General features: G+C 43.2%; 1 protein-coding gene across 3 annotated transcripts; it reads right to left on the bottom strand.

The window, feature by feature from the left end:
- Nucleotides 1-3,039: 3,039 nt before the first annotated feature.
- On the bottom strand, nucleotides 3,040-14,440 carry tp53rk (TP53 regulating kinase). Of its 3 annotated transcripts, none has more exons than XM_068048539.1 (3): nucleotides 14,308-14,440; nucleotides 8,109-8,385; nucleotides 3,040-3,623 (listed from the first exon to the last, which is right to left on the bottom strand). In XM_068048539.1, the coding sequence occupies exons 2-3, from the start codon at nucleotides 8,356-8,358 to the stop codon at nucleotides 3,145-3,147; spliced, it is 729 nt and encodes a 242-aa protein (XP_067904640.1). In that variant the 5' UTR covers nucleotides 8,359-8,385; nucleotides 14,308-14,440; the 3' UTR covers nucleotides 3,040-3,144. The 3 variants fall into 3 exon arrangements, with proteins under 3 accessions (XP_067904640.1, XP_067904639.1, XP_067904641.1); XM_068048538.1 differs by having other exon boundaries at nucleotides 14,313-14,440; XM_068048540.1 differs by having other exon boundaries at nucleotides 8,109-8,351; nucleotides 14,313-14,440.
- Nucleotides 14,441-15,534: the final 1,094 nt, after the last annotated feature.

Genomic DNA, 15,534 nt, shown 5'->3' with positions numbered 1-15,534 from the left:
TCTACAAAAGGCACTGCAGCAACTCACCAAGCCTCCTTCACAGCACCTTCCAAACCTGCAACCCCTACCTAGACGGACAAGGGCAGCAGATGGATGGGAATACCACCACCTGCAAGTTCCCCTCCAAGTCTCACATCATCCTGATTTGGAACTATAATCGCCAGTCCTTCACTGTCACTGGATCACATTCCAGGAAAAAAATAAAGGTTGCTGGGTCAGTTCATTGAAGGCTTGTTCTAAATTATCCTTTTTGCTGTGAATACAAAAATATCGGTAGAAATATAAGATAACATGCAACAGATTTAGAATAAAACATCCTTGCAGTGCGTGTGAGCGACACAGCCAATTTAAAGAAAATTATGGGTAGTTTTGTGCTTTGCAGAGTCATGCTGTCAACAAACATCTGGGATGAAACCATCAGAATTCATTTAGAACTCTTACAGCCATCAGACAGAAAAACTTATACTAAAGCCTGGTAAAATTCGAACTTACATTGCAGAGATGAAAGGATGGTACACTTGTGGCCATGAGAACAGGTAAAGATTTAACTGCAGATATGCCAATTCTTGCAACAAACAACTACTTTTTCCATTGAAACAAAAACTATCGGGAACTGGGTAATGTAGTGGGTTATCTCATTGGTTTTTCAACTCCATGACCTAAGTTTGAAAGGATGAAAGTCCTCTCTTTATGTAGCATTTTTTCAGAAATAGAGTTTGGGCAGTCTCAAATCCACAATCCAATTATTACTGGGTATCAGACTTCAGCACAAAATTGATACTAATTGGTAATCTCACGTGAAAGGGACACAGTATGGCTGGTGTGGGGAAATGGAAAAAATCATACTGGTGTACTAGGGATTCCAGCAGTTGCAAGGGCTATGGCGTGTTGCTGGGGTAAAGTGGATGGACTGTTGAACTTGGATGTGCTATCGTCAGCCTGACCTGAGAATACTGACAATGAGTGTCTGAAATAATTCCTAGTACTCATATATATTTAAGAAAAAAAACCTTTGACTAATTTACATTACTCACACTTACAACTACTTTTAAAACTTAAAAATGTGCTTTTCTTGCAGAAGGTGATTAGGCTATGCCAGTGCTCTAATAACCAATTCCTTTAAATGGGAGACATCAATCTACTTTTCCATCTTACTTCAGTTTCTTACTGATGCTTTTCCTTACCTCCCACCCCTCCCAATATATTCACACTATCCTTAGTCAAGAAGAGACCATGCCAATGTCAGGCTGTGGATTAACCTTTCAAGAGATGACACCGGTGGATGGGTTTTTGTTATACAAATATTGCTAGTTTGCCTATCATTGTCTTTTGAGGAAAAAGTCTCTGCTTTAACCTTAACTCCACCCCCACCAAAAATTCTTGTGGATAGCTCATGGAAACCTAACATTTCATTTTGATGTAACAAAGCTCAATTATTCTGTACAAAAATAGTCCATCTTTATAATGCAAAGCCGGTCAGTAGAAAATATTGACATAGTTGTGCCACCAAGTCCCATTCACCCATCACCCTTCTGCTTGCTGAACTACATTGGTTCCCAGTTGAACAATGCCTCAATTTTAATCTTTGCATCCTTGTTTTCAAACCCCTTCATAGCCTCTCCCCTCCCTATCTCTGCAATTTCCTCCAGCTCCACAACCCTCCAAGATTTCTGCACTCCTCCAATTCTGGCCTCTTGAGCATCCCCAATTTTAATTACTCCACCATTATTGGCTATGCATTCTGCTGCCTGAGCCTGAAGTTCTGGCATTTCCTCCCTAAAGTTCTGCACCTCACTTTCTACTTTTAACTACTCCTTGAAACCTACCTCTCTGATCAAGCTTTTGGTTATCTGGCCTAATATTTCCTTATGTAGCTCAGTGCCAAATTTTGTTTTATAATCCTGTGAAGTGCCTTGGGTCATTTTACTACATTAAAGGTGCTATATAAATGCAAGTTGTTTTTGTTGCTATGCCAGTCCCTCTAGAGGATGGAAAGCGGGGGGGAACACAAGCTAATCTACATTAATCAGACGTGCCTCTTAAGGCCGATTAAAAAAAAATTGTCTGAAGAGCAAAGAAGTGTAAAGCACTTTGAAGACCTTGAACAGTCTTAAGAATTCCTGAAGATTTAACTAAAAGATATAAAAATAGATTATAGAGTCAATTACTGAATTGAAAAGGGAAAAATAAAAACAAAAATGTTGAGATAAAATCTTAAAAGAATTAAAACTGGAGTAGTCAGAACGTTGAACTTACTAATACATGGAGTATTTATAGTGTCATTTGCAGCTCAGATGGAGGCCATTTGACCCATTGAATCCATGCTGGCTCTCCAAGGATCTATGCGGTCAGTCCCACTCCCCGGAGGTGGATTGCATAGATGCCTTTAAAGGGAATCTAAATAAGCACATGATGGAAAAAGGAATAGAAGGTTATGCAGATAGGGTAGATGAAGTAAGGTGGAAGGGGGCTTGAGTTGGGTATAAACACCAGCACATACTAGTTGGACCAAATGGCCTGTTCCTGTCCTCCAAATTCTATGTAATGGAAAACAGCAGCCAGTAATGCAGCACATCCCAGTCGAAGGTGAAATTGAACATGCTCCAGCTCCATTTGCATTGCAACAGAACTGAGAAGCCACGGTAATCCAATATAATGGTTCATTAATTTCAAAGATGTGTTTGGCGTTCATGACATCTCTCTGCTTGTAATTGTCATTACCTAGACAATTGATAAAGCATTTATTGGTTTGCAATTTTGTAGCTATTTTAGCAACCCTGATTATGCTTTGTCACTTCTGAATACATCTGGAAAAGCAGTAAGATCCTTTTAATTTCTGCTTTTTTAAATAGTGCTGAAGCCAGCAATGTATCACGATGTTTCTTTTGAACAGTACAGGCATGTCCTCTTGCACACAAAACAATCTGTAGCAAATAGAGGGAGAGAAAAGACAGAAAAAGACAAAATAAAAATAAAAGGATACCTTTGAATCCACCCATCAGTAACTGTAATTTAAAATACTGAACTCACAAAAATAAATGTAATCACAAATTCAGACTTTATTTTGTTACAGAATTTGACAAAGCCTTAGAAAATAAAAGTTAAGAAAAAAATAAAATGTTTAATTCAATAAAAATATTTTCGCTATCCAACCATCGACCTCTTTCTCCCTCTCTGTCTAACTTCATCAAGTTTTTTAATCACAGCACCTGACTTTTTAGAAGCGGACGAGTAGCTCTTTAGGAAGACTTTGAACACACTTTCCGTGTTGGGGTGACTGCTCAGGAAAGCTTTCTCCAAAACATAAAGGTCGACTCCTTTATCCTCTGGCAAAGCAGAGATAAAACTCAGGCCAAAATCTATCAGCACCAAACTCAACTCTTCCTCAGGCTGCCGTATCATCATGTTCGAGGTAGTGAGGTCCCCGTGAACAACATCCTCATCGTGCATTTTTGCTAGAATCTGCCCAATTCTTTCAGCCAAGGGAAAAAGTTTTGCTGTATCCGTTGCAGACTTTAGAGTGGAAGTTATATAGTCACGAACAGTTATAGCCCCAACTAAATCTTCGAGGTAGATGCAATTTGCATTGTAGTCCACAAAATACACCACAGGGGTTGCAATACCTAAAAATAAAGAAGAAAAATTGACTTTGTACATATTTTGTTTTAACTCAGTTATTTTTCTTCCTCTTCTTATGGAAGATTTGACTCCTGCTGGAATATAGTTTGAAAGCTTTTGGTTGCTCTCTGCTACTATGTCCGAATGACTAATGTAATTGTGCGAGTCCACAATGTGAATGTTGGTAGGCTGTTTGATTATATGGGGCATCATTGCTGAGCCCAACATTAACACTTATACATACATTCTAGCAGTTAGAGGCCAGGGCCATGAATCCTGGCTAATGTTCCCTTCACTAGTCCAGCAGCAACAGAGTCATTTGTTATACCCCAACTGCGACTGCAGCTGAGATCAACTGACATAGCATATGCTGAAGATTGAACCCTGCTCAATTAAACACTCTTCTTACTAACTGAGCCATTGGGGGAAGCCCAAGATTCGTCTTCGGTAGAACCACCAACCAAAGAATGGTTACAGCACAGAAGGAGGCCATAGAAAATAGGAGCAGGAGTAGGCCATTCGGCTCTTCGAGTCTGCTCCGCCATTCATTATGATCATGGCTGATCATCTAACTCAGTAACCTGTTCCCGCTTTCGCCCCATATCCTTTGATCCCTTTAAACCCAAGAGCTATATTTAACTCCTTCTTGAAAACATACAATGTTTTGGCCTCAACTGCTTTCTGTGGTAGCAAATTCCACAGGTTCACCACTCTCTGGGTGAAGAAATTTCTCCTCATCTCAGTTTCCATCTCCATTCGGACCATCATGCCGGTGCCAGCTCTCTGCAAGAGCAACCTACCAAGTCCCACTCCCTCGCCTTTTCCTCATAGCCAAGCAAATTGTTTCTCTTCAGATAATTAACCAATTCTCTTTTGAAGCCCTTGATTAAATCTGCCTCCACCGTACTCTCAGGCAGTGCATTCAAGATCCTAACCACTTGTCGTGTAAAAAGGTTTTTCTCATGCTGCCATTGCTTCTTTTGCAATCATCTTAAATCAGGGTCCTCTGGTTCTCGATCCTTCTGCCAACAAAACAGACTCTATCTACTTTGTCCAAACCCCTCGTGATTTTGAACACCTCTATCAAATCCCCTCTCAACCTTCTTTTCTCCAAGAACAGCTCCAGCTTCTCCAATCTATACACATAACTGAAGTCCTCATCCCTGGAACCATTCTCATGAATCTTATCTGCACCATCTCCAATGCCTTCCTATCTAAAGGTGTGGTGACCAGAACTGGACACAACACTCCAGTTGAGGCCAAACCAGTTTTTTATACAGGTTTAGCATAACTTCCTTGCTTTTGTACTCTATGCCCCTGGGGAACCCCACTATATACCTTCCTCCAGTCTGAAAAACCACCATTCACCACTACTGTCTGTTTCCTGTCACTCAGCCAATTTCGTATCCATGGTGCTACTGTCCCTTTTATCCATGAGCTCTAACTTTGCTGACAAGCTTATTATGTGGTACTTAATCAAATGCCTTTTGGAAGTCCGTGTACACCACACCAATCACATTACCCCCTCTGTTACCTCATCAAAAAACTCAAGCAAGTTAAACACATTTTGCTCTTAACAAATCTGTGACTGTTAATTTTGTCCTGGATTATCACTTCTAAAAGTTTTCCCACCACTGAGGTTAAACTGACTGGCCTATAGTTGCTGGGTTTATCCTCGCACCCTTTTTGAACAAGGGTGTAACATTTGTAATTCTCCAGTCTCTGGAAACCACCCCTGTATCTAAGGAGGATTAGAAGACTATGGCCAGTGCCTCTGCAATTTCCAAGTTTACTACCCTCAGTGTACTTGAATGCTCCTCATCTGGTCCCAATTCTCTGTGCACCTTGGTTTTCCTCTCTAATATTACCTCCTGGTTTCCACACCCTGCCAAATTTGTTTAAATCCTCCCCAATAGTACTAGAAAATTGTCCCACAAGGACATTGGTCCCAGGTCTATTCAGATCCAACCTGTCCACCCTCCACAGGCCCCATTTCCCCCAGAACTAGTCCCAATGTCCCTGAAATCTAAAGCCCTCCCTCCTGTACCATCTCTCTAGCCACGCATTAATCTGCTCGATCATCCTATTTATATACTCTTGCACATGGTACCAGGAGTAATCTGGAGATTACTACCATTGAGGTCCTGCTTGCTAGTTTCATTCCTAGCTCTCCAACTCTGCCTGCAGGACCTCATCCCTCTTTCTATCTATGTTGAGTTAGGATATTAATTAGAGGGAAGAGATACAAACTATCTATAATTAAAAAAGCAGAACTGAACTGCTATCAAGAAATAACATCCTATTACTACAGATCTCTGTGCTTTTAGTAATTACCACAAATTATATCTACAAAGCATGGTAAGCCACCCAAGCCTCAAAATTATGTTGGCATGTTCACAGATCAACACACCGCCTTCATATGAGACTTCTGTGCTCATTACTATAGGTGTTAATCAGTTTATTTAACACCTCTGCTAAAACAAATGAACTTCATACAAAGGAATTGAGCGTTTGTCCACTAAAATCAGCTATATCAATTTCTAGATTCTAGAGACGGAGGCTGAGATTTTCTGCTGTGGTGTTATTCAATCTGTGATTTTCTTCCCATTTAAATGAATGGGTGGAAGATCATTATTTAATTTCAATATTATGTTACGAATGCTTCTATTTTTTTTTTTAGTTTTTTGAGGACTCATGTATTTTAGAACTGGACATTGGTTTATTTTGGGAAAACTGAAGACTCCATGGATGGACTTTTACCAGTGTCACTGAGAGGTCTAGCTTTGAAAACAAACAGTTACTGGAAGGCACCTGTTTTCAAATAATTACCCAGCAGGGGTTGTTTTTAACTTGGGGGAGATGTTTACAAAGCAGAGACAGGTCAAGATTTATAGGGGTCAGGAGGCTTGATTCTTGCGACATTGTTTATGGTTTTGCTTTGGGCAGTGAGTTGGGATATGGACAATGGTTTTGAAAAGACGGTTGGAAAAAACTTGCCAAGAAGAACAAACCACCCCAACTCAGTCTGTTCCAGCAGTTTGGAAAACACCTGCCAGTTTTCCATCTCTTGAGGAGCTGAAAAGCAAGTCTAAGAAGCAGACTGAAACTATGGCTGCATTCCTCCTGTAAGGCCTATGTCTGAAACCTCTGTTGCTGCATTTCCTGGAAGCCTACCCAAACTGATCTTCAACGTTGCCTCAAAAGAACTATTCCAGGAAGGTCCCAGTGACAGCCGTCTATACGCAAACAAAGGACATCTTTCCATATCTTCTCTATCTTATTCAAGAATTAGCAAGTATTTAACCCAAATGTAGTTTTGTCTGTTTTTTTTTGTAATACGAGCTCTAAAACGCAAATTCCCTTATTTTTCCGGTGTATGTGTGTGTGCGCGTGAGCATGAGAGGCTAAAGTAAAAAGGTAACTTTAATATTTCAATCTGTGTGTTTATGCTTTACTTCATTACTGGCTAAGACTTGTTTTACAATAAACTGATTTTTTTTGTTCATTAAAGAAACCTGGTTGATGTGTTTTATTCTGGGAAAAAAAAGTCTACGATTGACTTGGGATTGCCTTACGAGGATAGATTGGATGGGCTCGGCTGGTATCCGCTGGAATTTAGAAGAGTATAAGGCGACTTGATTGAAATAGAAAAGATCCTGAGCGGTCTTGACAGGGTGGATGTGGAAAGGATGTTTCCCCTTGTGGGAGAGTCTAGAACTAGGGGTCACTGTTTAAAAATAAGGGGTTGCCCATTTAAGACAGAGATAAGGAGAAATTTTTTCTCTGAGGGTCGTGAGTCTTTGGAATTCTCTTCTTCAAAAGGCGGTGGAAGCACAGTCTTTGAATATTTTTAAGGCAGAGGTAGATAGATTCTTGATAAGCAAAGGGGTAGGTGGAAATGTGGAGTAATCAGTTCAGCCATGAACTTATTGAATAGCAGAGTAGGCTCGAAGGGCCAAGTGGCCTACTACTGCTCCTAATTCGTATGACTGTATCGGTAAGTGGGAATAAAATTTAAATATCTGTTGTGACCTTTGGAGAAGTGGAACTAGAATAAACAGTGCACTCCTCACACCTCGGTTGTAACAATTACAACAGTGACTACACTAAAAAATCATTGATTGTAAAGCACTTTGGGATGTCATGAGGTTGTGAAAGATGTTATATGAATCCAAGTCTTTCTTTCTTGCAATTTTATATCCGGTTGGACTTATTTAGTTTAAAAGTGAATTTCCAAAGTGAAGACACAAAAATGTGGATCCCATTTTCTCAACGTTCACTTGGGAGAAATAGGCAGTGCACTGAACTTGGGACAAAAAAAAACATATTCATAAATTATTTTTTGTAATAGAAAGAACAACCGCTGGAAGTCTAAAATTAAAAGTCTCCCAAAAGAGGGTGTCCATTTGAAAAGTTAACCGCTAGTTTTTTTCAAATGTCAATGGACTTCCATCATTTCATTTGGGAGAAAAATCCATTAAAATACTCACCAGCTTTCCTGCACCTGAGGATAGATCGTACTTCCTGAGTAGTCCTACGATGTGTGAGTTTCTTGTCCAAAGCAGCATGTCGATAAGATTTGGGGAATCTCTCCTTCACAACAGTTGGCATCCCAAGGAAATCACCCCTGTAGATTTTGGCTTCAGCACCTTGTTTGACCATCTGGAAATGCTGAAGGAAGTCTTGGACTCGTCGCCTCCCGAGTGTTTCCAAGTCATCCGGCTGCGAAGTCTCTGCCATTGTAGTGCGGGAAGTTCAAAGGAAAGTCTGCAATTAAAATCAGTCCACAAGAAAACAGTGAAGCAAAACTACAATAGAGGGTGCTGTGGTGTACTCTGTCTCATTGTAGTGCAATATGGGTGAAACCAAAGGTTTCCATTAAAAAAGTACTTACACAGCATGTTCTCCAAATTTGTGTTTGTAAATTTTTAATGATCAAAGTAAAGATGGCAGTGTGGTAAAATGGAATATTTTACCACTTCTGATACCCAGTAATGACATTAAACATTCCCAACATGTTGAGCATCGAACTCAAGTATCCTTTAGCTTTGCTAATAGCTATTTCAACCTGGTTCATGGAGTACATGCTACCTTTATTCTTCCTATGTACAGTATGTTAGACATGACAGGTTTCAATTTCATATGGCGCTGTTCTGATCACTTACATATTTTGGACATCTCATTCTGTAATTTCTGAGCTGCCTCCTCCAATTTCACTGCCCCTCTTACTGGTACATCATTTGCAAATTTAACATTTGCACAAAGTTTCCAAATCCAAGTCATCAATGTGAATTAGGAATCGGTGTGGTACCAACATCTAGCCTCGATCAACCCATTCAGTACTTCCTCTCGTGCTGATATACCTCTTCTAAGAAGTACCTAATGTTTTCTACTCTTCAGCCAATTTTTTTTTTATATATTCCGAGGATTCGCGCTTCATGTCCAGGTTTGAGTTTGATGAATAACTTATTGTGTAGAACTTTGCCTGGAAATCTAGTTGCATCACATTGTGGGGCTTTCCACAGTCCACTTGGGTGATCACTTTCATGAAGAAGTAAAAGATGCTGGTCAGACAGGATCTTTCCCTTCTGAAGCCACGCTATCTACTGTCTACTGGATTAGGGGCATCAACCCTCTCCATCTCTGCAACTACCCCCAGCCCTACAACCCTCTGAGATCTCTGCGCTCCTCCAATTCTGGCCTCTTGCGCATTTCTGATTTTCACCACTCTGTCATTGGAAGCAGTATCTTCAGCTGCATTTGCCCAAACCTCTGGAATTCCACCCTTGAAACTCCCGATCTCTCTTCTCTCCTTTATGATACCACTTATCTCTTTCATCAAGCTTATCGTCACCTGTCCTAATATCTCATGTTGCTTGACGTCAAATTCTGTTTGACAGCCTCCCTGTGAAGTACCTTGGGATGTTACTACATGAAAGACACTATATAAATTCAAGTTATTATTGTCCAGGTAATCAACTTGACTTCTGAAAATCAATTCCATGACTTTACACAGAATTGGAGTTGGGATGGGATTGAATCAATTTATATCGCAGCTTTCACGACCTCAGGATGTATAGATGGCATTCCAATAATTAAATGGGCATTCTTCAGTTGTGAGATGAGTGAGCATCAGTAGGCTATCTGACCACCGGAATGAAGCACACAAGTCCAATTCTGTTCTCACCCATCACTACACAAAGCTTTTTCCAACACAGGGTCACTGGGGAGCAATCAGAAGCTGTCCACTTCTGTATAGATTCCTCTTCCTGAAGTTAACTGTATAACTCTCTGTCACTCTGGCTGAACTCAGCTGACTTGTGTAGGATGAAAAAAAAAACCTTTTTAAACAAATTGATAGCAAAAAGCTTGGCTATATTACTGGTCATTGCCCTGCCAAGAACCAAACATGACTTAAATTTGCACAAGAGATTTTGTTTTCAGTCTTTCTAAAATAAACCTGTTGAGCTGTGAGAGTAAAACAAATGCTCAGGAAAAACAACAGAGATAGTGCAGGCAAGCAGGTGACATCAGTATTTGAATTTATGAATACTAGGCCTTGGGAAGACAGTACAACTTTGATAAGTTAGAGCGATGAAAATCAGAAATGCACAAGAGGCCAGAATTGGAGGAGCGCAGAGATCTCAGAAGGTTGTAGGGCTGGAGGAAGTTGCAGAGATGGAGAGGGGTGATGCCCCTAATCCATTCTGATTTTTGTTTGAACAGCCCAAAAAGAGATGTATTACATTTGTTAGCAAAATATCTGTTTCTGGAAGATTAACTGCAAGAGGCTTCACATGACGGAAAAATACTGGAGAAAAACAAAAGAAAGTTGAACGGCTTTCTGAGTGGGTTCAAACCATATTGTTTACACAAAGGGCACAGAATAAAATTGGGTATTATGCTTTTAAAAGAAGCTTTTTAGGATGGTGTGGCCTGTCAAAATAGCAACACAGGCCCATCTCCTGAAAAAGATGTTAAACACATCAAAGACCTTTACTGCAGTCAAGGGAAGTAGACCCCGGCGAACTGTCGGGAGGAGATCGGGAAAAGAATCGACAATCAACAGGAGCTGGCCACTTCGGGTGACTGGATGACTAATAGTTAAGAACATATTTGAGCTAGATATTGGTGAAGCTTTTACTTGCTGGAGGTAGAACAATATATTTGAGCATTCTACTGTTAAGATATTGGTAAGGCATTCATTTATGGGGAGTAGAGTAATAAAACAGTAGTCTTCAGCATTTTCTTTTCTTTCTCAACTGATCATCTGTAACCATTTTAATTTTCTTGTAATCATTTTAAATCTGTGCCCGTTTTAAATCTGTAATCGTGGGTACAAATAAAACTAACCCCATAAAGCATAACACTTTTATGAGTGAATCAATTTGTTCATTTGTAATTCGCAGGGCAAAATGAACTAAAAGCCTGAGTGAGTCTTTAAAAAAACAAAAAGGCTTACACTTGAGCACAGACTAAGGATTAAACCTGGTACATTCATGGTCCAGGGCCACACCACACCACACCACACATGCCTCACTGAGCCATCATCAGAACCTTTCCCTTTTATTGAGCTAAAAGCACCGCCTTCATTGGGGAAAAAAATGGGCAATTCTGATTTTTGTTTGGACAGCCCAAAAGGATACAATACTTTCGTTAAATGCTGTAATTCAGCATAATTGGCATCAACATAAATGTAAGTAAGTCAAAAAAATGGCTGCCAAACACTTTCATAAAGGCTGTGCACCTTTATCCCTTACATTCAAGGTATTTTATCCCTAGATCTTTGCCTCCTCCTCATGGAATTTTACAGAGAAGAACTTTCTAATTTAGTCCCAGCTTTCTCCCCATAACCCTACAAACTAGTTTTCTTCAAAGACATAGTCAATTGTTCTTTTTAAAGTTTCTATGGAATCTGATTCCACCATCCTTTCAGGTAGTGTGTTCCAGATTGTATCAACCCTCTATATCAGGGGTCGCCAACACGTCAATCACGAGCTTCCGGTAGCTCGCTGACTGTCTCGGAGTAGCTCGTGTAAAGCTTTGAGGAAACCATTGGTCCACTGGGGGTCATGTGTGTCTCCAGCAGGGCAGTAACTGGAGCATGTGCAGTGCGGGTGCTGGAGCTGGACAGAGGCAGTCATGTCTGATCCGTAGTGGGTGAGAAACCACCAAGTACAGGAGAGGAATGGAGCTGGCAGGTGGGCGGAGAAGCTTCATAAACACCTGGTGTAGGCCTCAAACATCCCCAATAAGAAGCTACAGGTCCCATGTTTGTACCAAGTGGGGCAGCAGCTGTAAGGCTTCTCCCAGTGACAGGCCCAGGTTAATGGTTGCCAGCGCTTTAGCTCTTTTGGAGGAACCAAGGATTACTAAACTATGTCAAACCCCAAAACTTTAAAGGAAACATAGCACAATTAATAAAGGGGCCTGGGGGAGGGGAGGGGAGGGAGGAACCATTTGGGACTGAACACAGGGCAGGAATCAGGCACAGCCACTATTCCCCTTTTCCTCATGGGTTGTTTTACTGGAGTCGTGTGGGTGAGTGTTTCTAAACTCTGTCTCTCAATCCTGGTTATGTAGGTGGATTGTAGGTTGCCGAAAGCATTGGACTATATGGCCTCTCCTGATTCTTCTTCCTCCTCCCACTCCAAGTTCCAGGCTCCGGGGTCTCGATGCACCAGAAACGTTAACTCTGTTTCTCTCTCCACAGATGCTGTCTGACCTGCTGAGTACTTCCAGCATTTTCTTTCTCCTTTTATTTCAGATTTTCAGCATCCGCAGTATTTTTCTTTTGTTTTATTGCAGGTGTTGCTCACAGAACTGAGTTCAGAAACACAGCCAGTTTGTATCGGGGTGGGTGGTGGATGCAGATTTCAGTCCCTGGCCACCTGTGTAGCTCTTCTTTGTTGCATTAGTTTGAGCGAGCATGCAGATGGAGGAGAAGCTGTTGGGTTTAACCCCGAGTATTTTTGAGTCAACACATGTCCAACAATTTCCAATGTGAGACTATCAAGGGAGGTAGATTCCAGGGGAGGTGACATTGCTAAACTGACACCAACCATTTAAAGCTGCTGCAGGGCTTCTGGACACAGGAAAGTACAGTGATCTCTTGACCGGGCCTACATGCAGTGACAAGTATCACACTGAAATAAAGATTGTTTTTCCTTCATAGTCAACATCATAATGAAAATACAATAGCTACATATTTAGTTTGCATTTTTTTTCAACATATGTTTAAGTGACTCATGATATTTTTCATTTATCAGGAGTAGCTCTCACTAAAGAAAAGGTTGGCGACCCGTGCTCTATATGAAACAGATCCCTCTCCAATTATTTTAAATCTACAACCTTTGGTTGGTAACCCTCCAGCCAGGGGAACAGTTTCTCCCTACTCGCTCTATCAAAACATCTCATAATTTTGAATACCTCTATTAGGTTTCCCCTTAAACTTCGCTGCTCCAAGTAGAACCCCAGCTTCTCCAATCTCTCCACCTAACTGAAATCCCTCAACCTGGTATCATCCTCTTCACCCGCTCCAACTCTCTCCTCCTCTCCCATTCCCTTATCCCTCCTTCTCCTCCTCTCCCATTCCCTTATCCCTCCTTCTCCCCCCGCTCCAACTCTCCCCTCCTCTCCCATTCCCTTATCCCTCCATCTCCCCCCACTCCGACTCTCCCCTCCTTCTCCCCCCCGCTCCGACTCTCCCCTCCTTCTCCCCCCGCTCCGACTCTCCCCTCCTTCTCCCCCCGCTCCTTCTCCCCCCGCTCCGACTCCCCCCTCCTTCTCCCCCCGCTCCGACTCCCCCCTCCTTCTCCCCCCGCTCCGACTCCCCCCTCCTTCTCCCCCCTCCTTCTCCCCCCGCTCCGACTCCCCCCTCCTTCTCCCCCCGCTTCTCCCCCCTCCTTCTCCCCCCGCTCCGACTCTCCCCCCCTCCTCCCCCCCGACTCTCCCCCCCTCCTCCTCTCCCCCCCTCCTCCTCTCCCCCCCAACTCTCCCCCCCAACTCTCCCCCCCAACTCCAACTCTCCCCTCCTCCCCACCCCCCGCTCCAACTCTCCCCTCCTCCCCACCCCCCGCTCCAACTCTCCCCTCCTCCCCACCCCCCGCTCCAACTCTCCCCTCCTCCCGCTCCAACTCTCCCCTCCTCCCGCTCCAACTCTCCCCTCCCTCCTCCCCCCCGCCTCCAACTCTCCCCTCCTTCCCCCCCCCGCTCCAACTCTCCCCTCCTTCCCGCTCCAACTCTCCCCTCCTCCCCGCTCCAACTCTCCCCTCCTCCCCCCTCTCCTCCCCCCTCTCCTCCCCCCTCTCCTCTCCTCTCCTCCCCCCTCTCCTCTCCTTATCCCTCCACCCCTTCTCCTGCCTTGCATCCAACCACTCCCTCTCCCGCAAGCCCTTCCCCCTTTGTGCCCCCCATCCATTCTTCCCCCTCCCCCCTTGTGCACCCTCTTCTCCCTCAAAGAAGGGTCACTGACCCGAAACGTTAACTCTGCTTCTCTTTCCACAGATGCTGCCAGACCTGCTGAGTGAATCCAGCATTTCTTGTTTTTGTCTCTTCTCCCTCCTCCTGCTTTCTTATGCTGCCTTCTGGATTGTTCCTCCTCTGTGGCTGAGCTGGCTCTGGCCTTCTCCCGCTCCAGTCACCTCTTATCTCTTTTCCCCTCCCTCACTATCTCACAGCCACACGGACCTCACCTTCTCCTCCCAAGCCTCCGTATTCTACGCCAATTTATTCCGAATGAAACCTTTCCAAACGGCCAGGAGTGGAAAGAGAAGCCACGGATTCTGCGCATGCTCCCTTGCAAGCAGGGGGAGCAGAAAGATCCCGAGACGGCCCTCTAGTATCCCGGCACCGACCGCGGCTAGATGAAGCTGACATGGGTGCCGCCATCTTTAGTCCTGGCATTTGGCAACTGTCACTGTCATTTGGGAGTCAGCATTTGACTCTGTTCGGCTACAGTTACACAACTTTTATGTTATATCCTCAATATTCTGCAACAAAACTCCCTAAACTTCTCCATTCAAAACTCCTCAGATAATGAAGCAGTCTTTGTCCACATGTAGCAAGACCTGGAAAACATTCAGGCTTGGATTGATAAGTGACACGTAACATTTGTGCCACACAAGTGCCAGGCAATGACAATCTCCAACAAGAGAGAATCTAACCATCTCCCCTTGACGTTCAATGGCATTACCATCACTGAATCTCACACCATCAACATCCTGGGGTAACCACTGACCAGAAACAACTGGACTAGCCAAATCAATAATAAAAGCAAAATACTGCGGATGCTGGAAATCTGAAATAAAAACAAGAAATGCTGGAACCACTCAGCAGGTCTGGCAGCATCTGTGGAAAGTGAAGCAGAGTTAACGTTTCGAGTCAGTGACCCTTCTTCTTTCGGAAGAAGAAGTGTCACTGACCCGAAACGTTAACTCTGCTTCTCTTTCCACAGATGCTGCCAGACCTGCTAAGTGGTTCCAGCATTTCTTGTTTTTATTCCAGCCATACGAATATTGTGGCTGCAAGAGTAGGTCAGAGGCTGGGAATTCTGCGGTGAGTAACTCACCTTCTGACTCCCCGACGTCCGTCCACCATCTATAGAGGCACAAGTCAGGAGTGTGATGGATTACACCAACAACACTCAAGAAGCTCGACACCATCCAGGAGAAAGCAGCCCTCTTGATCGGCACCCCATCTGCCACCTTAAATATTCTCTTCCTCCACCACCAGTGCACTGTGGCAGCAGTGTGTACCATCTACAAGATACACTGCAGCAACTCACCAAGGCTTCTTCCACAGCACTTTCCAAACCCGTGACCTCTACCACCTAGAAGGACAAGGGCAGTAGATGCATGGGAACACCACCAACTGCAAGTTCTCCTCGAAGCCACACACCATCCTGACTTTGAACAA

Source organism: Heterodontus francisci, chromosome 16 (genome assembly GCF_036365525.1).
Source record: "Heterodontus francisci isolate sHetFra1 chromosome 16, sHetFra1.hap1, whole genome shotgun sequence".
In the NCBI taxonomy this organism is placed as follows: domain Eukaryota; kingdom Metazoa; phylum Chordata; class Chondrichthyes; order Heterodontiformes; family Heterodontidae; genus Heterodontus; species Heterodontus francisci.
Note: the sequence above shows the minus strand (reverse complement) of the source record. Positions and strands in the feature narration are given on the sequence as shown.